General features: G+C 42.7%; 1 protein-coding gene across 1 annotated transcript in view; it reads left to right on the forward strand.

Annotated features, from left to right (window-relative positions):
* The first annotated feature begins 20,049 nt into the window (after window positions 1-20,049).
* Window positions 20,050-24,694, forward strand: part of RIPOR2 (RHO family interacting cell polarization regulator 2) — a 96,433-nt gene continuing 91,788 nt past the window's right edge. The window contains 1 exon segment of the mRNA XM_074944765.1: window positions 20,050-20,371. Coding sequence (XP_074800866.1) covers window positions 20,311-20,371 — 61 coding nt within the window. The 5' untranslated portion in view covers window positions 20,050-20,310.

Below are 24,694 nucleotides of genomic sequence, written 5' to 3' on the forward strand. Positions count from 1 at the left end.
TAAATCAGAACCTAGAAATTGCAGAAAATTAATAAGGGAAGCAAAAAGACACAAGAAGAACCTATGGCCAGCAGAGTTAAGGACAATAAGAAGGAGCTTTTGAAGTATGTTGGCACAAAAAGAACCCTAATAATGCTATCAGTCCATTAATTAGATGAAAATGGTAGAATTATAAATAGTAATGCAGAAAAAGCAGAAGTGTTCAATAAATATTTCTGTTTAGAATTTGGGGGAAACAGATGATGTGGTCAAATCATAGGATATGAAATACTTTCTGTTCAACTAATAATGCAGGAGGATGTTAAACAGCAGCTACTAAAGTTAGACGTTTTTAAATCAGCAGGTCCACATAACTTACATCCAAGAATTTTAAAAGAGCTGACTGAAGAGCTTGCTAGAGCATTAATGTTGATTTTCAATAGCTCTTGAAACACTGGAGAAGTTGCAGATAACTGGAAGAAAGCTAAAGTTGTGACAATATTTAAAAAGGGTAAATGGGACAACCCAGGTAATTATAGGCCTCTTAGCCTGGTATCAATCCCAGGCAAAATAATGGAATGCCTGATATGGGACTCTATTAATAAAGAATTAAAGGAGGGCAATATAATTAATGCCACTCAACATGGATTTATGGAAAACAGATCCTGTCAAACTAATGTGATGTCTTTTTTTTATTAAATTAAAAGTTTGGCTGATTAAGGTAACCATGCTGATATAATATACCTAGACTTCTGAAAGGTATTTGACTTGGTACACCACCACATTTCAATTGAAAAATTCGAACAGTACAAAATTAACATGATACATAGTAAATGGATTAAAAATGGCCAACTGACAGATCTCAAAATGTAATTGTACATAGGAAAGCATCGCTGAGCATGTTTGTTTCTAGTGGGGTCCTGCAGGATTCAGTTTTTGGCCCTCCGCTATTTAACATTGTTATCAGTGACCTGGAAGAAAACATGAAATCATCACTGATCAAGATTGGGAGAGTGGTAAATAACAAAGAGGACAGGTCACTGATACAGAATGATCTGGAGGGCTTGGTAAACTGGACGAAAGCAGCCAATATGTGTTGTAACACAGTTAAATGTAAGGTCATTCATTTAGGAACAAAGAATGCAGGCCATATTTACAGGATTGGAGACTCTATCCTGGGAAGCACTGACTCTGAAAAAACAGCTGAACATGTATGATACTTCAGCCAAAAAGGCTTAATGTGATCTTTATATGTATTAACAAGGGAATATCAAGTGAAATAGGGAGGTTATATTACCTTAGTATTTGGCATTGTTGTGACCACTACTGGAATACTGTGTCTGTTTCTGGTGTTCACAGGTCAAGAAGGATGCTGAAGTGTGTTCAGAGAAGAGTCACAAGAATGATTAAATGATTGGAAAACATGCCATATAGTGATAGGCTCAAGATGCTCAATCTATTTAGCTTAACAAAGCATTTAGGGTTGACCTAATCACAGGTTATAAGTACCTACATGGGGAACAGAAATTTGATAATGGGTTCTCCATCTAGTACAGACAGGTAGTACAATATCCAATGGCTGGAAGAGGAAACTAGACACATTCAGACTGGAAATAAGGTGCAAAATTTTAACAGTGAGGATGATGACACACTGGAACAATTTACCAAGGGTTGTGGTGGCTTCTGCATCAGTGGCAATTTTTAAATTGTGTTTGCATGTTTTTCTAAGAGATATGCTTTAGTTCAAACAGGAATTACATTCAGGGAAGTCCTATGGTCTGTGTTATATAGGAAGTCAGACTAGATGATTAGTGGCCACTTCTGGCCTTATAATCTCTGTATCTATCAGTCCAGGCATAGTAACTGAGTGCTTTCCAGTAGTGCGTTATGCAACATGACTAACATCTGTTATGCGTTTGTTTTCTCATCCTCTCCCCAGGGTGGAGTGTTTCATTTTGGTAGGTTGTCCTTTATACACACATGCATGCACAGGTGCACACACACACAAAACACATTACTGTATATTTATGTTAGACAAGAGAAGGGTGAAGAAGTGCACCCTGACCTTGGAACAGAAGGTGGTGAGATTTGTGATGGTTCCTCTGGGAGTTCATTCTACAGTCTCAGACTGTCCCTTGAGAAAGTTCTATCTCCTGCACAGACAGTTTTACCCCAGAGCCCTACAGTAGGACTGAGATCCCGCGGGTCCTGCAGGATCCCATGGGTCCTGCAGGACCCACTGCCATAATAGCAGGAGCGGGTAAAATGTACTTTCTTGTGAGCGGGATTGGGTGGGCAAAAAAAACCAGACTGGGGTAACTTGCAGGAAAACACTAAATCTTTCGTCAATTTGTCAGAAATAGAATTTCAGCAATGTAAAGCAAGTTTTTCTTTTCTTTTCTTTTTAAATAAAGATACTAATACTTAAATTTAAGTGAGGGTTAGAGATTTGATGTCTATTATAACAGGAGTTAAAGTATTTTTTTATGTTTGAGCAAGATTTGTTTTATTCTTTTAGTAGCAAAAATTGTGCCTGAATTCTGCCCGCCTCCCCCCCACACACCCACACACCCCTCTCCCCCCCCATTTGGGTTTTTGTTTTATTGTTTTTAGTAGCATGGGAGAATCTGTCTCTCTTGGGGGATTTGTAAGATCTAAGGTTTTTGCGAGTGGGAGCAGGATAAAAATGCAGGATCAATGCAGGAGCGGCTCGGAGTGGGTATTGCAGGAAGGGAGCAGGATTAGAAAAATAGTCCCACTCAAGGCTCTACTTTACCCTTATGGTAGAAAGTTCCATTGTGCCAGAGGAATGAAGTTGTCACCCATGGACTCTTCATGCACAAATGTTGGCTGGTTGAGACCCCACTGACAATCAAGCTGATTATGTCCTAAAGATAGGGTGACCAGATGTCCTGTTTTTAAAGGGACAGTCCCGTAGTTAAGCCCTACTGCAGGTGTCCCATCTTTTTCTTAAAAATGGGCAAACTGTCCCATATTTTCTGTCCCCTCCCCCCATTAGTACTGGCAGGTCCTGCTGCTGTTTGGATCCCTGCTTGCCAGCCGCCCGCCCACCAGTGGTGAGTCTGGGGGAGAGATCCAGTGGCTAACGATGGGGGTGGGTGTGCAAGGCTGGTGGTGGGGCAAAGCTGCAGCGCGCAGGGCCAGCTGCTCCCTCTGCTGGTCCATCAGCGCAGCCCCCGCTGCGTGCCAGCTCTCGGCCAGCAAGGACCGCCCCCCATGTGACATTCAGGTGTCACATGCTCTGTTTCAGCCCTATGGACTGATCCCCTACGTCTCCCAAGGTGCACAGCAATCTCTCCCTCTGGCTGAACTGCTATAGAGCATCCTGGGAGTCCCATGACCACAGTGAATCATGGTGGATGTAGTCCAGCTGGGGCGCCTAGCCCATATGGAAGAAGGGAGGCATGAGGCACATGAATTACCAGTGTGGCCCACTCCTGTAGGCATGATCTGAGCATGCCTAAGACCCAATGCCTGTCAAACCCCACAGCAGGAGGGCCAGATGCAGGCCATTGATAGGTGGCGGAGCAGCATAGCACCCACACAAGAGACAGTCGGGTACACAGGGTAACATAAGATGGGTGTGAGTTGGAGAGAGAGAGAGGCAGACAATTTTGGTTGCTAAGGTATAGGCTACAGAAGCAGTTGACCTGACTAAGTGCTTAACTCCTGGGAAGGATTCATAACGGATCCTGAGCAGAGGGAGGTGCCTATCTCTGGCCTGTCAGCCAGGCACACCAGGTCAGCTGCTTAAGTGCCTAAGCCTCTCCTCTCCTCACATCTTTCCCCCTGCCTCTCCTCAGCAATTCACTTGTTTCTAGAAAAGAAAGTAATTCAAGAGCTGAGTATCCGTGTTCAATCTTTTCCTAAATCAAAAGATTCAAGTCAAAACAGTAAATTTGACAGATTAGTAGGGCCAGATGCTTGACTGGTGTAAGTTGGTGTAGCTCCCCATTAAAGTCAATGGAGCTGTGCCAATTTACACTGGCTAAGGATCTTGCCCATAAAGTGTGCACAGCTAAGAGCTACTGTATCCACTGGGCCAAATTTTCAACAGTCGTGCTCACAAATGATAGAATACAGCTGTCTAACTACCCAATATACAATAAAACTTGCAGGCACAAATTAGAGGCCAGACTGAAGCTACTTTTAAAATTTGGCCCATTACACAAGACTCAGATGGAGACAGAACATCCCTGAATATGTCACCAGCTGCCTTCCTTCTCGTCTCTGCTCTGAATAGCAACCCATTTCAAACAAGCAGACTTCATTTTCACATTTCTCAGCTGTGTTTTTGAAACCTGTTTCACTGAGCGGCAACTTAGCATTCAGCCTGGCACCCATTCTAAGAGTTTTAAAAAAGAGGAACAACCCTGACAATAAACGTGCCACTTGAGCTTATTTCATTTCTTTAAAACTAACTGTTCACATTACATCTGCACATTTTGCTAATCTACAAAAAAATGTAAATAGTATTTGATGTATTGATGTCATAAATCATTCTGTTTTATGCCCCCGAGACAGAGAGAGCTATGCCACAAAAATCTGCCTCCTCTGATTTATTGAACTGTTGCTTAACGGATGGAGGTTTCAATTCAGGGTTCATCTTTTTAAAGAAACCTCACCCCAGAGTTTTCCCCAAAGCCTGACTGAGGGGTGTTTTCGTCTTCTACCCCGTGCATTCCTTATGCTGAGAGCCTCCCCCACCTTTCAGTTAGCCTAGGACAGTGGCTCTCAACCTTTCCAGACTACTGTACCCCTTTCAGGAGTCTGATTTGTCTTGTATACCCCCAAGTTTCACCTCACTTACAAACTACTTGCTTACACAATCAGACATAAAATACAAGTGTCACACAGCACACTGTTACTGAAAAATTGCTGACTTTCTCATTGTTACCATATAATTATAAAAATAAATCAATTGGAATATAAATATTGAACTTATATTTCAGTGTATAGTATATGAAACAGTATAAACAAGTCATTATCTGTATGAAATTTTAGTCTGTACTGACTTCACTAGTGCTTTTTATGTAGCCTGTTGTAAAACTAGGTCAATACCTAGATGAGTTCATGTGCCCCCTGGAAGACCTCTGCATACCCCCAGAGATGCACATACCCCTGGTTGAGAACCACTGGCCTAGGATGATCATATGGCCAAAAACAGCTCAGTCACACAGGTGCAGCTCCTATTTCCTGCAATAGGAGTTGTGCTGTGTAATTGAGAGTAGAATTTGGTCCCCGATAAACATTTTGAGCCAAATTCAGGCTGGCTGTAAGCAGCTTTTTACTCTGTTGCTTAGTAAAGTGGCAAATACAAGTGACTAACTACGACTGCCTTAGAGCAAAAGATTGGAGAGATCTGAATTTGGCCTTTTAGCTTGACTAAGCAGATAGCTGGTAATATGAAAATCAGCCTTTTTTGCTGACTTTTTTAATGCCGTGAGCAGCTACTGATAACTCAGCTAGACCTGGAACATCTTATTTTGTGTTTTGGGGAAGCGGAGGGGAGGGGATGATGGGGATATGGAGGTATTTGCATTTCCTAACTTCCCCCATTTGGTGGAGAGGGGGCATAGTGAGATTGCTCCCTGGCTTCTTTCTACCCTTTACTAAAATCTTGGAGCATAATCAGAAAGGTATTTAAAGTTTTCTCAGAATGGCATTTAGAATTTCCAGAGAACCGCTGCCACGAGAGAGCCAGTCTACAAAAAAAGTAGGTGATTTTGGACAGCTACCAAAACTGCTCCAGACAGAATTCTCTATGGGGAAGGAGAACAGTTCAGAAATTGTTCCTAATTAGTTCAGCCCACACTGTGAAATCCCAGCAGAGTGGACAAGTACTTGTATGTGTCAATTTAGATATCTCCATTCTGTTTCTTGCACCTTTTCCAACCTGCTAATTGCTTGTAAAAATGTAGGCTGTAGGATCTCTTACTTGGGTTCTTCATATGGTATGCTGCTGATAGGCTGATTTTCATATTGCTAGCTGTTTTGTTCATTTTGGTGATGCCATGATCAGCCACTGATAATTCAGATAGACCTGCAACATCTTATTTTATATCTTGGGAGGAGTGTGGGGGGGGGAGGTGATGGGGATATGGAGGTGTCTGTATAATCTTATATGCAGGGTCGGATTTAGTCTTGTGGGCATTGGGATCAAATGGAAGATTTTTCATCCCACACTCAATTGCTCTCTCCTTATTGGAGACTCTAGTGATGCCTAACTGCAAACTCCTCTTATCAGTCAGTACAATAATGAGGTAAGGCACAGTAGAAAGCAGCAGTAGTTTCAGTAAATGGGAGGGGTTGACTGGCCTGTACAAGCCTTTCAAAGAAAAGGGAGGATGCATTGGCAAGAAACAGAATTCAGTCTATACTCATTACTAAGAGACATGGCAAAGATTCAAACTACTGCGGCATTTGTGTGGCAGGGACTGCCCCAGTTCAACATCAGGCCTTTCACTGCTTCAGTTTGCTTTCTTCCTACTCAGGACACCACACCACTAGTGCCTTTCAGGTTAAATCTCCCTTCTGAGGTCTGGTTTATTAACATGAAACAACACTCAAAAGCAAACCTTTCAGCCTTCTTCCCTAGGCTCAATTCATCCTTTCAATTCATAACAGGCTTAAGCATCCTTATAGCCCTCCTTCCAGCACTTCCCATTCCTTTTAGTCCTTCCAAGCTGAGCTTGCCCTCCTGCAGTTCTCTCAGCTAATGCTTCCACCCTACTACACCTTGAAGCTCTCTTCAGTTCTGAAATTCCTTTCTAACCTGCTCTCTCCCAGTCCTCAGCTAACCACATGCAGACCTCTTAAGTCACATGGTCCCTCATCAAGGACCTTCCTGATCCCTCAGTCCTATCAAGTAGGAAGCAATTCCCATAAAAGACTGGTCTTGGAACAAGCCCACTGATTCACGTGCACTGTTATAATACACAAAGAGCTGAGGAATAGGAGTTAGAATGATATATCTGACAATGTGGTCTGTTTAACCCCAAGCATATCTTAAAGGCAGGTAGAGTAGGTTGGTGTTAATGTTTATAGTAGAACAGAAAGCAAGATTGAGGGAAAGATTCCCTCCCCCAATCCCAAATGCTTTGTGTCACTCAGATTAAAATTCTTCAGATTGGACGAGTGTTCTCTGTCAGAGCAGCTTCTTTGCTTCCCACTCTTGGTGGGCATGTATTGTGCTCTGGCTAGCCTTAACTGGAGGATGAGGAAGGTCGCTTAGAGACCATCTTCAGATGCTGTTGGTTAGAGCACCCCCAAGACTGCTCTAACCTACACAGGGGCTGTGGCTGCAGGTATGCAACAACAACAACAACAAACAGACAGCTGTAACCTGCTGTGTGCTGGCCCATCCCTACCTTTCCTGCACTGAGTGGCTCTTGGTGCAGGAACAAATCTGGCCCTAATAGTGTGCTTGTCCTAAATGATTTTCCTTCTATCTTGGGATTTAGATAGGCAAGATAGAGTCAAAGTAAAAAATGTACTACAAATGGCTTTTCTTTAAAACTTTTCAACTTTCCTTAAAACTTTCCCCCTCTCTTTTCAAATAAAATGGAGCCATACAAACATAGTAACAGGAATATGCACCAACATTTTACCCTTATTTTTTGCAGTTCCTTGAAATTGCTACTTTGCTATTAATGCCTGTGCTGAGCCATCCAAGCATGCATTCGCTTTGTCATATCAGTCATGCCGCTGTTCAGCACTGGAGCAAGAAATTTGCCCATGGGGAATCAGCTAAGTTAGTGCTTATTTCATATTCCTGAGCCAGTATTATTTTATATCACTGCCACCAGTCTCTGCAATGTCAATGGTATAACACGTGGATCGCTTTTTAAAACTCGTGGTCAAGACTGAGCTATTTTTGGCACAACCTGACATACTGACTGTTCCAGTGCTGCTGCCGATATCACTAGCCCAGTACATGCTGGGGTTTCTCTGCACAGGTGGGACACTGGTTCGAAAGAGAAACTTCAGGGAGATGCAGAAGAAGAAAAAATGTAACATTTGGGGGAAATCCTTGTTATTTGTAACCATATATTTGGTTATAGGCTCTCTCAAGCTAAGCAAGGTCAGGCTCAGTCTGTACCTGGAAAGGAAACCTGTAAGAAAAATCGAGGCTGCTGCAAGGAGTGGTTTTCAGTGATTCAGTAGTTGGCAAGCTTTCTTCTGAGTCAGGCTAGGACAAGTGCAAATATGGTAGTAGGGGGCACTGTGTTTTCTTGTAAAAACCAAGATCCTGACCTCTTTTGGTCAACAAAGAGCTACAAGTACTTTTTTGGCAATAGCAGGAATGTTACCCAAAATGAAATTTGATCAGGACACCGGGGTCAACACCAGTCTGTCTAATTACATGCCCAATTGTGGTTTTATTTGAGGAAAGCTGTTCTCGACTCCTTGATCTAAAGGGCTGTGTAGCATTGTTGTGTGCTGTGAAACTATTGATACACTTAAGTGGTTCTGGGGAAAGTGAGCCTACCATTTGTTCAACTCACAGTTAAAGTTTGTAAAACCTTTGGAGATTTTTCTGGATGAAAGATGCTATTGTATTATCGTCTATCCACTGACTGCTTGTACATCTTTGTGAGATGTTTTTTTCTGTTTCCCATAAAATCTTTGCTGTTCATGTTTTAAAATCACCAAGCCAACACCCCTTCTCTTGCTGATTTTCCTTTGTATTTTAGTTATCACCCTTCAGCTAAAAATAAAATAAATAAAATTCATCAATGCAAATATCAGACTGTTTACACCTCTGCAAGCTGTGGTAATCACGCTGTTTCCGAATCTTCCATTGCTTCACTACATTGCAAAATAGAGTTACATTGTTTAAAAATCTATTTTTCTATCCTAGCCCATAGGAGTGACAGTGAAGCAATCCCTACAGGAGAGATACTATGCCCCTAGGGTACATCCAGTTCTGCACACGTTCTGTAGCATTATATCAGGGGGAAGTCAAGCAGGGTGGGGATGCCTTGTGGTAAGGTTTCCTTTACCACAGGTTCCGTTCCCATGTGCCCTCTTATCCTATTGGTTTCAGAAAAGAGAAGTAAACTCTGCTGTTGCAATTATTCAGAGAACTCAATCTATAGTGGCAACAAGTGTACCAAAAAGTGGCAAATACAAGGCAATGGCATTTTTGTAAGGACTCTCAAACCATTGCCGGAAAGTGAAAGTATAAATGTAATATTCCCTATCATATAATACTTAATGCTTGAAAAACCCATTCACCATTCATATTGTATTTGAAAGAATCATAGAAGGGGCAGGAAAAGGTACAAGGAGGGGTAAATGGACAAGGAAAAACAATGGGGAGAAGCAGGGGGGATTACATGTACACTTCAGGATGAGATGGTTATCTGCTAGTCTCACACCACAGTGTGAAAAAGCTGAGAAGAGAAAGAAGCCTGAATGAAACCCCTGGATTTGAATATCCAGTATTTGGGAAAGTTTGGATCCTAATTCTAACTCCACAGCTCAGACCCATCTTCAAGTGGGAGGTACATTTATAACCCTCTTAAAATCAAGTGGAGTTCAAAAATCTCAAAACTAAAAAATTTCCCCCTCTCTTTTTAAGGTCTTCCTACAAAACAGGTGCAGGTTGAGCTTAGGTTTGTGCTGGCTTCTGTCAGTATAGACCCTGGAAAGTCTGATGGGGAGGAGTTGCAGTGCATGAAAGTGGCTGCATCTTTCTGTCCACCAAGGGGTTTGTATGGGCCAGTCCAGCTCAGAGTTCACAGCTCTGGCCAAAGTAGGACTTAGAGAAATGAACACTCCCCTTGGTAGGTTCTGCTAGCAGGGTTTCTGTGAAGCCTCAGCCAGAAAATGGAGCTACCTCCCCTGGCCTCCAGCACCTGAGGAAAACCCTAGAGTGTAGCAGCAGCAAAATTGCCCCACTGGGGCACAGAGGGTCCAGGGAGCTCAGGAAGGGATAGTTTACATCTTCCATGTAGCTTCACTGAATGTATCCCATTATTTACAAAATACATGTAAAAGGTTACATAAAATGTTTATATATTTCACTCCTTAAACGTCTAACCTTCAGATACATAAAGCACAACAAAGTAAAACTCTGATTGGCAAGTTTTTGCACCAAAAGTTATACCACTTTCATTAAAGCGCGTCAATTAAAAGCACTGTTGCATGTCCACACTGTCTTCCACTGGTGCCACTGTGTGTCCACACTTGTGGCGCTTGCATTTCCAATGAAAGCAGTGCACTATGGGTAGCTATCCCACATTGCAGCTCTCCCTCGTCTACTTCCCCCCCTTTACTGCTAGGTCTTGTGGGAAGGCAGAGGGGATTGCGGTGCATTATGGGTCCAGACTCAATGCCCCGTGATTCACTGCTTTCTGTCCCAGCATTCAATGTGCTTCCATCTTCAGTTTGTGGCATTTTTCAACGTCCCTTAGTGCTTTCCCCACCATATCTATCTCCAGGAATGGACCCCGCACTGCTCTCCACTGCTCTGCTAGCTCTCACTAGCACATCGTGAGTGGCAGTGGAATTATTCTAGAAGTTACAAAGGCAACGGCAGTCACAGTTGCCTGACATGGTGTCCGACACGGACAGCAGCAACATTAGATTGCTTTTGGCATTCATGGAGGAGCTGAAAGCTGTGGAATGTCGATTTTGGGCTCGGGAAACTAGCACAGAGTTGTGGGATTGGATAGTTATAGAAGTCTAGGATGACGAGAAGTGGCTGCAGAACTTTCAGATGTGGAAAGCCACCTTCATAGAACTGTGTGCAGAGCTTGCCCCAGTCCTGCGGCACAAGGCCTTCCAAATGAGAGCTGCCCTCTCGGTGGAGAAGCGCATGGCAATCGCAGTGTGGAAGCTGGCAACTCCAGACTGCTACCAGTCAGTCGTGAACCAGTTTGGAGTGGGGACATCAATCATTGGTGCTGTGTTAACACAAGGGTGCAAGGCCATTAATCACATCCTGCTGCAAAAGACCATGACTCTTGGCAATGTGCGTGACATTGTGGATGGTTTTGCAGATATAGGTTTCCCTAACTGTGGTGAGGTGATAGATGGGACACATATTCCAATTCTGGCACCGGACCACCTTGCAACGAAGTACATCAATCAGAAGGGGTACTTCTCTATTGTTTTGCAGGCACTTGTGGATCACCGTGGGCGATTCACTGACATTAACATGGGGTGGTCTGGAAAAGTGCATGACGTACGTATCTTAAGGAACACTGGTCTGTACAGAAAGCTACAAGCAGGGACTTTTTTTCCAGACCAAAAGATCACCATAGGGAAAGTAGAAATGCCCATCGTGATCTTAGGAGACCCAGCATACCCCTTAATGCCATGGCTCATGAAGCCATACACGGGAAACCTAGATAGCAGTAAGGAGTGGTTAAGCAACAGGCTGAGTAGGTGCAGAATGACCATTGAATGTGCATTTGGCTGCTTAAAGGCGCACTGGCGATGCCTATATGGCAGGCTAGACCTGAGCAAGGAAAATATTCCAATGGTTATAGCTGCATGTTGTACGCAGCATAATATTTGTGAAGGGAAGGGCGAATGGTTTTCTCAAGGGTGGATTGCTGAGGTAGAATGCCTGGCTGCTGATTTTGAGCAGCCAGATACCAGGGCTATTAGAGAGGCGCAACATGGGGCAGTAAGAATCAGGGATGCCTTGAGACAAGACTTCCAACAAGAAAGCCAGTAATGATTGTTGCTATGCTTGGGACTGTAATGATTACTTAAATCTGGTAGCCTATGAAGCAACTGTGATTGTTAAGGCCTAGAATTCAATGCGGGACTAATAAAAGTGCTGATTTGCATGGTGCCATGAGGTATCATCCCTTGTGGGAAAATAAAGAGTGTGTATTAATAAAAACACTGCTTTTATTGACAGACAAACCACACCAAGACACAGACACACATAGCCATCTACACAGTTGGGTGTGGGGAAATGGGAGGGGGATGATTTTCATAGTTGAGTATAGGTCCTGCTTTCATTGGAACAGCTGTCTGCGGGGGTGGGAGTGTGGAGGAAAGCACAAAGTGCCAGAAGGTGGAAAGGAATGCACAGGGGGAGTTTGGGGAGTGCATGGGAAAGAGTTCACAATGCTGTGAAGGGGAGGGTGGGCATGCATCTGCTCAGTCTGCAATGTTATGAGAGTCTGGAGATGTCGGTTTGACAATCCATAACTTTAATCAGCCTCCCTGTGGCATCCCTGTTGTAAGAATCCTTCTCTTCTCTTTCCTGCTTTTCACTTTCCCTCCACTTCTTGCGTTCAGTGTTTTCAGCCTCTGACTGTTGCAGCACAATCTGGAACATATCCTCCTTGGTCTGTTTCAGCTGGTTTCTTATCTTGTGCAGACACTCTGAGGCTGTAGGGCAGTTGTTTCTCAAGGTGAAATCTGGAAACATATGGTTCACAGTAAACAGTAGAGCTATTTTCAGGTACACACAGAGCATTGAAACAGTAACATTAGCACACTGCTGGTAACATACCTATCACTTTCTCTGTGACCCTAGGCAAGCACACATGAGGCAGAAGACCCCAAGTATGGTAAGTGAACTCCAGGGCAAGGGCACTTTTATTGCATTGAGGCAATCTGAAAAGGTTGCGGGTCACTTAAGGGGTGGAAACAGTCTAAACTGTACCACCATTTTCCACAGGCAGTGGTCACTATGAAAGATATCTCACTCCTGAGGGTAAGCAGGGAAGCAAGGGTGCATCTGCTACACACTTGCAGCTTCCACCCCGGTCCCTATGTTGCTCGCCTGTGTACAGCTTTGGTCCCTGCCCAAGTGATTGCAGAGTGGCATGGGAAAGTGCCTTTTGGTGTGGGAAGGAACAAAGCAGCTCTGCCAAAGAATCCTGGCAGAGGATTGTTGAGTACCTCAAGGAAAGTTTCCTAGAGATCTCTGTGGAGGATTCCCATGAAATCTCAGCGTGCATCAACTCCCTGTTCCGCCGTACTGTCCAGCTTACGACAGCTTTTTGGAGCGTTCTTCTTCTCTCCTTTATACACAGCACAGATTTCCATTTAGCTAAAAAATCTGGTGGGTTTTTAAAAAAAAAAAAAAAGGAATATCCCCCCTCAAAAAAAAAGGGGGGGTTTAAAATTATACAAAAAAGTTTTACGAATGCAAAATAATTGGGCAAGAAACAAAATTCTGCCAGGCTCAACCTTAGTCAGAACCCCTGAATATCTGTAGGTGAACATAGCCTAATTCCCACTGAGATCTCCATCCCCGTCAAATGAGTAAACAGCTAGAACAAAAATTATGGTTAGCTTCTTGAAGTTTCAAAGGCGGATATTAAGAGCAAGAGATTTGAAACTGCAGGGATATTCAAAACAAGACTATACAAGTTGCTCAGAGTTTTGAGTAAACATTCTTTCTCCTCTGCTGATTGCCTGTTTGCTCCAATCCCCTCTCCTTCCCCCCCCCCACCCCCCGCTTCCTTTGGTCTCTTCACCGATCAGGGAAAGCTGGGCTCCTAAATACTATGGAGGATGTAGGCCTAAGTGCCTAGTGCCTGCCCAGACTACAGGATGAGGCTAGATGCACACAGTTGAAATTGGTCCCACCTTCCTGAGGACATGGTACACCAACCAGCACAGAATCTTGGCCCTTGCAAATCCTGGAGTGTCAGGTAGTAATTCTGCCCAGGGATTGGGGAGGTAAGTAGGGAAGAGGCTTCCTATATCTCCTTCCCGCACTGGTGGACCCACATGGCACTCAGAGTGAACATGTGTTTAGTGGTCAGTACAGTGGATTATACATTTTCTGTCAAAATTATTTTTAATAGAAAAAACAATTTCCACAAAATCAATATTTTCAGCAGGGAAATTTTGATTTTACTGAAAATTTTTGATTTTTTTCTGAGGGAAAATATCAAAACAAGATATTTCAGCCCAAATGGAAGTATTTTGTGTTGAGTCAGTTCAGCCTTAGATTGCATCTGCCCAAGGTGCAACAGTTCCTCATGAGGGTTGTGGTTCGGGTGCCCCATGCCCCCCTTCTCGCCATCCAGCAACTACCTTTGCCATTATGCACCACACCCTCCCCTAGGAGCAAGTCTTGTGGCTTCATGGAAGTTGTACAGTTGTGGTGGATCATGGGAGATGTAGTCCAGCCAGGAAGCTTGCCCATACAGGAGAATGAGGGCTTGAGCAGTGCTTGATTTATGTCAGGGCTTGCCAAGGCTGAGCCCCGGCGCCTCTGGGCTTGGCAGTTTATAGCTCTGGCACCTCTGGGCTTGCTGCATCAATTATGAATGTAAAAAAATTGCTCAGGTCCTGGCACCTCTTTCATTATAAATTAAGCAAGGAACACAGACCGCTCCTCCATCAGGCACTGCGGAACTATAGGGAGATACAATTTAACATGGAACTGATTAGAAATGAAATGTTTTGACATTTCCAAATTGATTTTATGAAACTTCTTGTTCCATGAAAAGTTTTGATATTGCTACTTTTCATCACAATTTGAGATAAGAACAAATGTCAAAATATCAATTTGTAGTCAGCTCTGCTATTCAGTACTAATTAGCTAATAGTCAATACTGAATGTTGGTTTAGTCAAAGTGAAAAATTACAAAATATTTCTTCCTCACATTTTCCCTGGCTTGGCACGTGGCGTCTCTGAAAAGAGGCTGGAACTTCCCCAACAAGACCAGGCTCACAGCTGGAGAGCCCAATCCTCCACCACTGGAGTCACGTGGCCTTGTCTACACTGGGAAACCACATGTTAGAAAACATTAACTAACATACTAAACTTGATTTTTGTCCTGGGTGGAATCTGATTAACTATGATCAGCTAAGACATTTTTAAACACAACTGGGCCCCATCTGCATGAGATGCTGTCATTTCTAACATCATGTTTGCTCTAGCACCCTTTCTAACATGGTGCATCTTCCCAGTGCAGTAATAGCAAATGGGAGTTTTCCCATTGACTTCAATTAGAGCAGGGTCAAGTACTTAGAGGTTTTCTGGATCTGCAAGTTCTAACTGCTGATATGACACTCAAAATATTGGTCACACGGGAGTTCTGAATTACATACTGAAATGAATGCTCAGTAGCTATTGTGGCAATATTATAACATCTCACAGAGGCTGATGTGACAGGTATCTTTTTCAATAGGTTGCAGAGGAAATGAGAAACAAAAGCAAACTGAGTTAAGGTTGCTGAAGGAGAAGCTTTTCTATAAGCTGCTTTCCATTACTTCTCTGATCCACGCTCCCCACCCTTGTTTTTAACACTTGTCACCCTTCACTCTTTGTTTACAGGCTATTTGAGGATGGGTGGTAACTTTCTGTGATAACAGGCATCAGATGTGGTTATGTCAAAGAAAAATGAGTAATTGCTGGTGGGAGGGAAGTGGGCTGAGTTAACCAACAGGTGACAAGAAAAGTAACAAAGTTGGTAAACACGTGAAAGAGAAAGATATAAAATGCTTCTTGAGGGTAAGGAGGGAGGGAGAAAAGTTGCTGCTGCAAAAGGAAGGGTGGGGACAGGGTGTTGTAGCTTCGATGCCTGAGATCAGAAAAAGACAAATAAATTGGCCTGCAAGCTGATAGAAGAATCCCAAATACAAAACAGCCAAAGAAGGGGGCAGGGAGAACAGGAGATAGAGCCGAACCATGCCGATATAGGTCGTTTTCACACATTAAAGCATTTCATCGTGAATAAAGAGGCCTGATTTTCCTTTTGAGACAGGTTTCGGCGAGGAACTTCACAAGCCAGTGATGATGTTGTACCATGATCCTGTCATTTAGGGGAAGACAGTGTGGCAAATGGGAACGAATCAAAAAGACTTTTCTTTGTGTGTTGAAGTGGAAGTTGAGTCATTATCATTCATCACCAGGCTAGTTAGCGCTCATTCGGGTGACAGATATTTTCTGGAAAGAAAACAGCTTTTGATGCCTTTTAATTCCTGAAAATAAAAGAAAAAAGGGCTGTCAAAGTAACAGGCATCCGGATGGGGCGATTGAAAACAGTGCACAAGGAAATAACTTTAAATCCTAGGGGAAATGAAGTACAAAAGGAAAGGGCTATAATAACCAAGACAGTTTTCCTTGTTCCTTAGTGTTTCAGAAACTTTGTTAAAGGGCTAAAACTTTCTATGCTGAATTTACAAATGAGACACATAGACAGGGCAGTACACAGAAGTTAGCATCTTCTTATAGGGTATTTTCCCCTGTTATTTCCTTTTAGGGCAGTTGTGTATCTTGAATAATCCCGTGTCCTCGTGTACGACATCACTAATCCTGGAGTTTATTTGAATCAAACACAGAAGCCTGAGTATAAAAGTGCAAGACTCTTTTGCCCTTCGTTAGTCCTTATAGGTTGAAGTCCTGGCCTCATTAAATTCAGTGGGCCCCCCCCAAGGGTGTGTCTACATTGCAACTCGGAGCGACTCTCCCAGCCCAGCGAGACAGACGCATGCTGGCAGCACTTGAGTGAGCGTGCTAAAAATAGCTGTATGGAAGTTGCAGCTCAGGCCGTGGCTCGAGTCCAAGCCTGTTCCGGACGCCCTGGGTCCGAAGCTGGGGGGCTAGTCCATCTGATTTGAGCCTCCTATCACTCCCACTACTTCCCGAACATAATCTGTTCTTCTGGAGGCTTTATAAGCATTATAAGTGGCGTGGATTTTCTCCAAGCCACCTCCCGTTCCTCAACATCTACACTGCTATTTTTAGTGTGCCAGCTCGAGCTGAGCTAGCGCTAATCTGTCTACCCAGGCTAAGAGGCACGCTCCCCGCTGCAGGGTAGACATACCCTTAGTGTTAAAGGGAAACAATAATGCAAGAGTTGCCTTAACTGGCGGATTTTAGTTCTCAAATCCAGGTGTGGTTCTGGGAGTCCTCCCACAAAACTTCTGTTTTTAAACAAACAGACGCAGCCCAGGAAGCATTTTACTGCATAGAAATAAATGTGTACCATTCCCTTCTGCTCTTCACTGTTTCTGTTTCTCCTTTACTTCTTCACCCTTTGTTTTTCTGTCTCCTTCCACCCATCACGGTAGCTCAGCTGATTTGAGCCTCCTATCACTCCTACTACTTCCTGAACATAATCTGTTCTTCTGGAGGCAGCATTATAAGTGGCATGGATTTTCTCCTGGTAATCCTCTCTCTTGGCGGTAGCTTCTCGTTTCCCCTCAGACTGATTCCTTCCCCCCGCAGCTCCACTCCACCTCACTTTTCCTGTTCTCACATCTCTCTGCTGCTGCTATTGTGCTGATTTATTTTCTCGTTCCTCCCAATCCCACCCTCTACTTGTCTTCCCACAACGTTGCCTCCCATCCTTTTCTTCCTTCTTCTGTTTATTATTTATATTACAGTGGTACCATAGAGGCGCCAACTGAGATCAAAGATCAAACCCCATTGGGCTAGACATTGTAGAAATACATAATAAAAGACGGTCGCTGCCCTGAAGAAATTATAATATCGGGCCTTCTGCACAGGGGGTTTAGTCCATACTAATTCGAGTTAGTACAGATTGAAAATGCCTGTGTGCACAGGAAACAAATCATTAAATCCCTAAACTCCCTACTTGCTGTGAATTCTAGAGTCTTCTTTCAATGTATACTAAGTTTGATGCAAATTGAGTTAGTGCAGACTGCTGTTCATGTGGACACACTGCTGCTGCTCATTACTTTGGTAGTCCTCCAATGGTTACCCCACACTGCTTTGTGGGCATCCATGAGTGACCTGTGTGCCCTCCCCTGCTTTGGGGGTCAAGTTGACCAGATGCCCCTCCCCCATTTAAAAACTGGCGCAGGGCCACAACCGGCTCATTTGCTCCTGGATTCCAATATATCAGCATTGCAATGCTATTACTCCAGTGTCCTCACAACATGCATCGAGCAGCCTCTTGGAGCCATGGTGAGATCTTTGGTCTCCTCACCATGTGGGGAGAAGTGACAATGCTGGCAGCTCTTGTGGCCAACCACTTCAATAAAAAAAATACTGTTCAAGGAGATCTCAAAGTAGATGGCCAAAACAGATCATAACCGGGTATCTACCAATGCCATATAAAGAGCAGACAGCTAAGAAAAATATACAGAGCAACCAGCAATGACCTGTCCATTTTATGAGGAGCTGGATGGAATTTTTTTTACCTAATACCCTTGTGGAGACTTGAGCCCCTGATGGAGAGCAGGAGTCACTGGAAGAGGAGGAGGATGGTGAAGAGTCTCGTCAAAACCCAGGAGCTAGAGGGTGGCTGTAGAGGAAGCCAATCTGATTCCCAGCCTGCAACTGGGGAGATCCTTCAGATCCTGCCAAGGGGGTTCTTAGAAAATAGGTCTGCATCTTCTGTCAGTACAATTTATTATTATGCTACATTGCGGTGCTAACTTCCATTCTGGGTGCCGAAAAGTTGCTGCCATTTTGGGCAGATGTGAGCTAAGAGCTATTTCATGTTTTTACAATCACTATGAGCAAAATTTATAATGGTTTTTTTTCAAGCTTTATTTTTGTCTGAAATGGCGTAACTTGTGCAATTGAAACCATTGAAAAGTCACATGAAATCTGCAGTGCATGCATGGTACACTGAAGACATGCAGATTTTCAAAAGTAGTAGGATTTCACAGAAATATAAAAGCACAGTCACAAGACAAAATAAAGAGTGCAATAACATGCCACTTCTACCATGCATAAAAGCAACAACGTGCTTTAAAATAGGCAATAATAATCACTACTGCACTCATATTTGCTCCAGAGTAACAGCCGTGTTAGTCTGTATTCGCAAAAAGAAAAGGTTTTCTCTAGAAAACCTGGATTTGTGCTGGAAATGGCCCAACTTGATTATCATACACATTGTAAGGAGAGTGATCACTTTAGATAAGCTATTACCAGCAGGAGAGTGGGGTGGGGGGACAGAAAACCTTTTGTAGTGGTAAACACCCATTTTTTCATGCTTTGTGTGTATAAAAAGATCTTCTATACTTTCCACAGTATGCATCCGATGAAGTGAGCTGTAGCTCACGAAAGCTTATGCTCAAATAAATTGGTTAGTTTCTAAGGTGCCACAAATACTCCTTTTCATATTTGCTCATAACTCACCTACTGGATGGTGAAGTGAATGAATTGCTGTTTAGTGTTTTTGCAATTAAAGGGTATGGCAGAATGGTACAGCCACTATACTAACAAGACAAAAGTCAATTGGGATTCACTGCCCTTGCAAGAATAAGAAGTCCTAATAGCAAAAAAAAAAAAAAAAGTGGGAGATTACTTCTCTAAGGCTCCAGTCCTGCAAACAGAGACATGAATAATCGTACTCAAGTGAGTAGTCCCACTGAAGTCAGTAGGACTATTCAAGTGTATACACTTAAGCACAAGTTTGCTTCCATCGGGCAGAAACTTACAAGGCAAGAGGATAGTCATTCAGGCAGGCATAAGATCCCCACAGACTCCAGGAGTAAATCTACTTGCTTCAATAATTCTGATATGAGAGAAGTGACATGTGGCAGATATAAACAATCAGAAAAATCACCAGGGTTGGGTTTTACATTAAAATATTTCTGATATTCAACTCTAAATGAGATTTGACTTTTGGCTTTATCAGTGTTCTAATTTTGTACCTCTGCTCAGAGCATGAAGGTGATTAGTATCTTAGGATGGTGATGCACCACGACTGGTGACTCAAGGAAGCTTAACTACGAGGGCAATATGTCCCCACCGTACAGCCACCGATGCATTCTTGTTAATGAGACAGTGACAACAGCTGAGTTCAGTGTTAACTACATCTATTCAGCATGTACTAATTTTCAAACGCAAGGAAAAAGTGTTATCACTCTTAATATGCTAATTTTAAAAGTGTTCACTGAACACATGACACTCAAAGCACGGTGGTATACTCCAGTTGAATTGTCCCTTTCTGTAGAAAGATGAATGCAAATTATTCCCTGGTTCTATCATTCCCACCAACAAACATTCACATTCATATGCAAAAACACTCCCACACTCATCTTTTAAATAACGTGCATGCTGGGCAATGTTGCTTTAGAACAGTATTCACTGCAATCAGGCTGTGAATGCAGTCTGCATTCTGATCTGAGTCTGTGCTGTCTGCATCTCCCCTCTAGGTTTCTTCTCTCTCAGCAAAAAGAGACACCCCACCTCAAACCCAATCTCAAAGGCTATGGCTAAAAACAAGAAGCCTTATTCATATGAATGAAACTGTTTTTGTAAGTGCAAATGCGGAAGCTGCCACCACCAAAATGTTTAGGAAACTGGTGAAAGGAAATAGCCCTCTTGTAGCCTAGAAACTAATTCAAGCATTCAGCTCTGTAGCAGCTACCTCTGGCTGAGCTGTGGCCACGATGCAGCACCTAGAGGAAGATCTGACTATTCTTGGAGAAGCAGATGATATCTTCTGTGAAGGTAAAGAGACTTTTATTAAGCAGATCTTTTTAAAACACAGACTGAAGACAGGTTTGTACTTAGCTTGTAATCTGTTTCTTTGGTAAAAGTTGAAGTTCTCCACTGGCTCAGGACAGCTGCTAGGGCTCGCAGCAATACGGTTGAAAAAGACTTGCTTTCTCTTGGTAAAATAATGGGAACAAAAGCTTTCTGGGTGCAATATAGTGAGTGAGCTTCATATTAACTAGGCAGACAGGTTACACAGCGAGGGTGTTAGCTCAAAAGGAAAAGCAAAGGGGCAGCTACATACAAAAGTGCATCTTTTGATCTAAAAAGTTACACTTTGCAAAGTAAGCTAATATAAAGGAGCCTGTGTTCAGTGATTGACACTGTGGGCCTGATTCACCATGGCCATAAGCCTTGTGCTGTCACTGGCACCAATGCAAAAGGCTACTAAATGAGAATGGGAATGTTTTACACCCACTTTGCACTCACTCTCCATTGGTGTAAAGGATTATACCAGGTGGAGGCCAATGAGAATCAGGTCCACGGTCTCTCTCTCTTCTCCCACCACTCCCCACTGCCTTAGACACAAAGGACTTGATCCCACAGAAGCCCTCCCTGCACAGAACTCCTGTGGTCTTCCATGGGAGTTCAACACACAGAGGGTTTGCAGGATTGGTCACAAAGATTGCTAACCTTTAAACTCAGCTGCAACATAGTTTCAGCAAACTCAGTTTAAACAGTGTTTGGCTGGTCACTTGGGATGGGGCCAAACCAAGTTATTTTAGCCTGAGTAAAGACGAGACCAGAGAGAACACATTTTAAAATCCTGTCTTCAGTGATGTGCTGTCAATATTTGAATAGGTTCCCCACAAATAGCCTCCCACCCCTTACGCTGTGACATATCCCTATGCCAGACGTGCAGTGCATTTGCAGAGGCAGGCTGAGAAGTCAGAGCATTTACTCCTGTGCTTTCATTTATACACAAGTACTTTCTAATAATCGTAGCCCAGGAGGGAGGCAATGCCACCCAGCAAACCAACTTACACTTAGCTGGAAATCAGAGTAGCAGCCGTGTTAGTCTGTATCCGCAAAAAGAAAAGGAGTACTTGTGGCACCTTAGAGACTAACAAATTTATCTGAGATGAAGTGAGCTGTAGCTTACGAAAGCTTATGCTCAAATAAATTTGTTCGTCTCTAAGGTGCCACAAGTACTCCTTTTCTTTTAGCTGGAAATGTTTATGCTTCGTACCTGAAAACAATACTGAGTGTACAATAATGTAGCGCAAAGTTCAGTTTGTGCCGTTTGGAAGGAATATAAATCCTCCTGCTTCAGGGCTTAAACGAACCTCTAACTATTGGGGTTCTGGAGGAAGGTTTCCCCTGTGGGCAGCCTATCCCATAATTACCTACTGTAGGGTTTCTTGTAATTCCTCTGAAGCAGCTGGTAGTGTCAATGTCAGGCTACATCATTGGTCTGATTCAACTGAATTCCTTTGGGTACAGTGTTCAAAAGTGCTTAAGACCTACTGGAAGTCAATGGGATTTAGGATCCATAGCCACTTAAATGCTTGTGATATTTTTGTCCCGTGTTCCCAATTTGAAATGTGAGGGGTAAAAGTGAACTTTTTTTTTCTTTTTTTTGAGTACCTGCATTTGATATAATGTAATCCAGTCCAAAGACACACACAGAGCATTCATGCAATCCTTGTGGACCCCATGGCTAAATCATCTCTGGCAGGAATGACTTATCAGGAGCCAGCAAAAGGCTGGTTACTGGGAGCCAGGGGAATCATCCTACCTTCCCTTTAGTTTAGTGGCAGACTTAACCAGAGGCTCAAGAGAGCCCCCAAAAGTCTTCACATAATATCACTGTATAGTTGTAACATGATCTGACCCTCAGCCACATTGGCTGGCTAGATGGTATTAGGAACAGGTTCCCATATTTCGGGGGGTTAACGGTCCATCTAGATGAGGCCCTCTCTATTTTCCCTTTGTCCTATTTCCTTTCTTTTGAGTGAAACACAGTATTTTGCTTTTATTTTCCAAAGCACTTGCTAGCGCCATTCATGGCCTCAGTGAGGGCCCAGTGCATTCCCATAGAGTGGGCCGTGCCAGCCAGTGAGGTGCCATCTTCTGAGTCTCAGAGCATTTCCTGAGCCACCTCCACTTGTATGGAAAAGAGAGAATCAAGGGGCAGCACCCAGCAAAGGAACCAATAGCAGCATGGTTCCATCAGATTAGTGTTACCAGAGGTTAAAGGAGGCCAGAATGGAACCAGGGCCAGCGCATGAGTAACACTGATCCTCCCATGTCTACTAAGATCCACAGATACCTACGAATTTTGGAGGCTGGATCCACTGCAAAACCCACCATAGTCTAGAGAAAAGAATTAGGAGGAAGTTTAAGTTCCACGTTTCCAGTCTCCTATACTGGTTAATGCTGCAAAAGGCCTGGGTCAACATACATTTGTTTCCTGTAATTCTATGTTGCCCTACAGTAATGGGATACTAAAAATATCTGTAGCTTCATAATTATAGCAAAAATATGTCCAAAATTTCCCTCTTTTTAAGCTGTAAAATGTTGATAATATTTTTTCTGGGGTGTGGTAAGGAAAGTCTATCACAGACTAGAGCACATGGTCTGATAGCTAAAGCTCAGCCTGAAGAGACTAACACATTAACCAACATGAGGAAGAGATTTTTAAGGTCAGAAGGGATCATTGTGACCATCTGGCACGGCCTCCTGCCTAATGCAGGCTATAGGACTTCTCTGAGTTAATTGCTGTTTCAAGACCAATAACTGTGGTTGAACTAGAGCAGAGCTTGTAGAAAAACATCCAATTTTTTTTTTTTTAAAGATTTCCAGTGATGGAGAATCGACCATGACCGTTGGTAAATTGTTCCAGTGGTTAATAACCATCACTGTTAAAGATTTGCATCTTATTTTCCAGTCTGAATTTGTCTAGCTTCAGCTTCCAGAGATTCTGAATCTTGCTACAGCTTTGTCTGTCTAGCTTTGAAGAACCCTCTATTATCAAATTCTTGTTCCCTATATAGGGAATCAAGTCACCTCTCAACCTTCTCTTTGGTAGGCTAAATAGATTGAGCTCCTTGAGTCTATCACTATAAGCCATATTTTCCAATCCTTGAATCATTCTCATGGCTCTTCTTTGGCCCCACTCCAATTTATCAACAACCTTCTTGAACTGTGGACTCCAGAACTAAACAAAGTATTCCAGTAGGAGTCACATTGGTTCCAAATACTGAGGTAATATAACCTCTCTACTTCTATTTGATATTCCTGTTTATACATCCAAGAATTGCATTAATCCTTTTGGCCATAGCATCAGACTGGGAACTCAAGTTCATCTCATTATCTATGAGGATCCCCAAGTCTCTTCCAGAGTCACTGCTTCCCACGATAGAGTCCCCCATCCTGTAAGTGTGGCCTGCATTCTTTGTTCTTTAACCTTAACTTTGGCTGTATTGAAATGAATATTATTTGCTTGCTCTAAATCAGTGATCTGTCCTCTTTATTATGTGCCACTCCACCAGTCTTTATATCATCTGCAAACTGTATCAGTAATGTTTACTTCCAAATCACTGATAACAATGTTAAATATGTAGGTGCAAGAACCAACGTCTAAGGGACCCCACAAGAAACAAACTTGCTTGTGATGATTATTTCCCATTTATAATTACATTTTGTGACCAGTCAGCTAGTTCTTAATCTATTTAATGTGTTTCTGTATCATTCTAGTTTTTTAATCAAGATACTGTGTGGAACAAAGTCAAATGCCTTACACAAGTCTAAGTATATTATATAAGCACTATTTCCTTTATCAACCAAACTTGTAATCTCATTTTTAAAAAAGATATCTAGTTTAACAAGATCCATTTTCCATGAATGCATGTTGATTGACTTTAATTATATTACTCTCCTCTAATTCTTTATTAATTAAGTACTTATCAGCCATTCCATTATTTTGCCCAGATTCAATAATTGCCTGGGTCATCCTGTTTATGTTTTTTAAATATTAGTCCAACATTAGTACAAAACATTATTTCTATTTCAGTCCTCAGTGTTCCACAGAGCTCCTTGGCCAGCTCTTTTTAAATTCTTGGATGTAAATTATCCAGATGTACAGATTTAAAAATGTCTAACTTTAGTAGCTGCTATCTCACATCCTCCTTAGTTACTGTGGAAATGAAATGGAAAGTATTTCATCATCATTGTGCAATAAGAATAAATCATCTACTTTTTCCCAAACACAAAACAGAAATATTTATTGAATACTTCTTTGACAGTTCTATCATTTCCATTGATAGATTTTCAGAA

Source organism: Natator depressus, chromosome 2 (assembly GCF_965152275.1).
Source record: "Natator depressus isolate rNatDep1 chromosome 2, rNatDep2.hap1, whole genome shotgun sequence".
Classification (NCBI taxonomy): Eukaryota; Metazoa; Chordata; order Testudines; family Cheloniidae; genus Natator; species Natator depressus.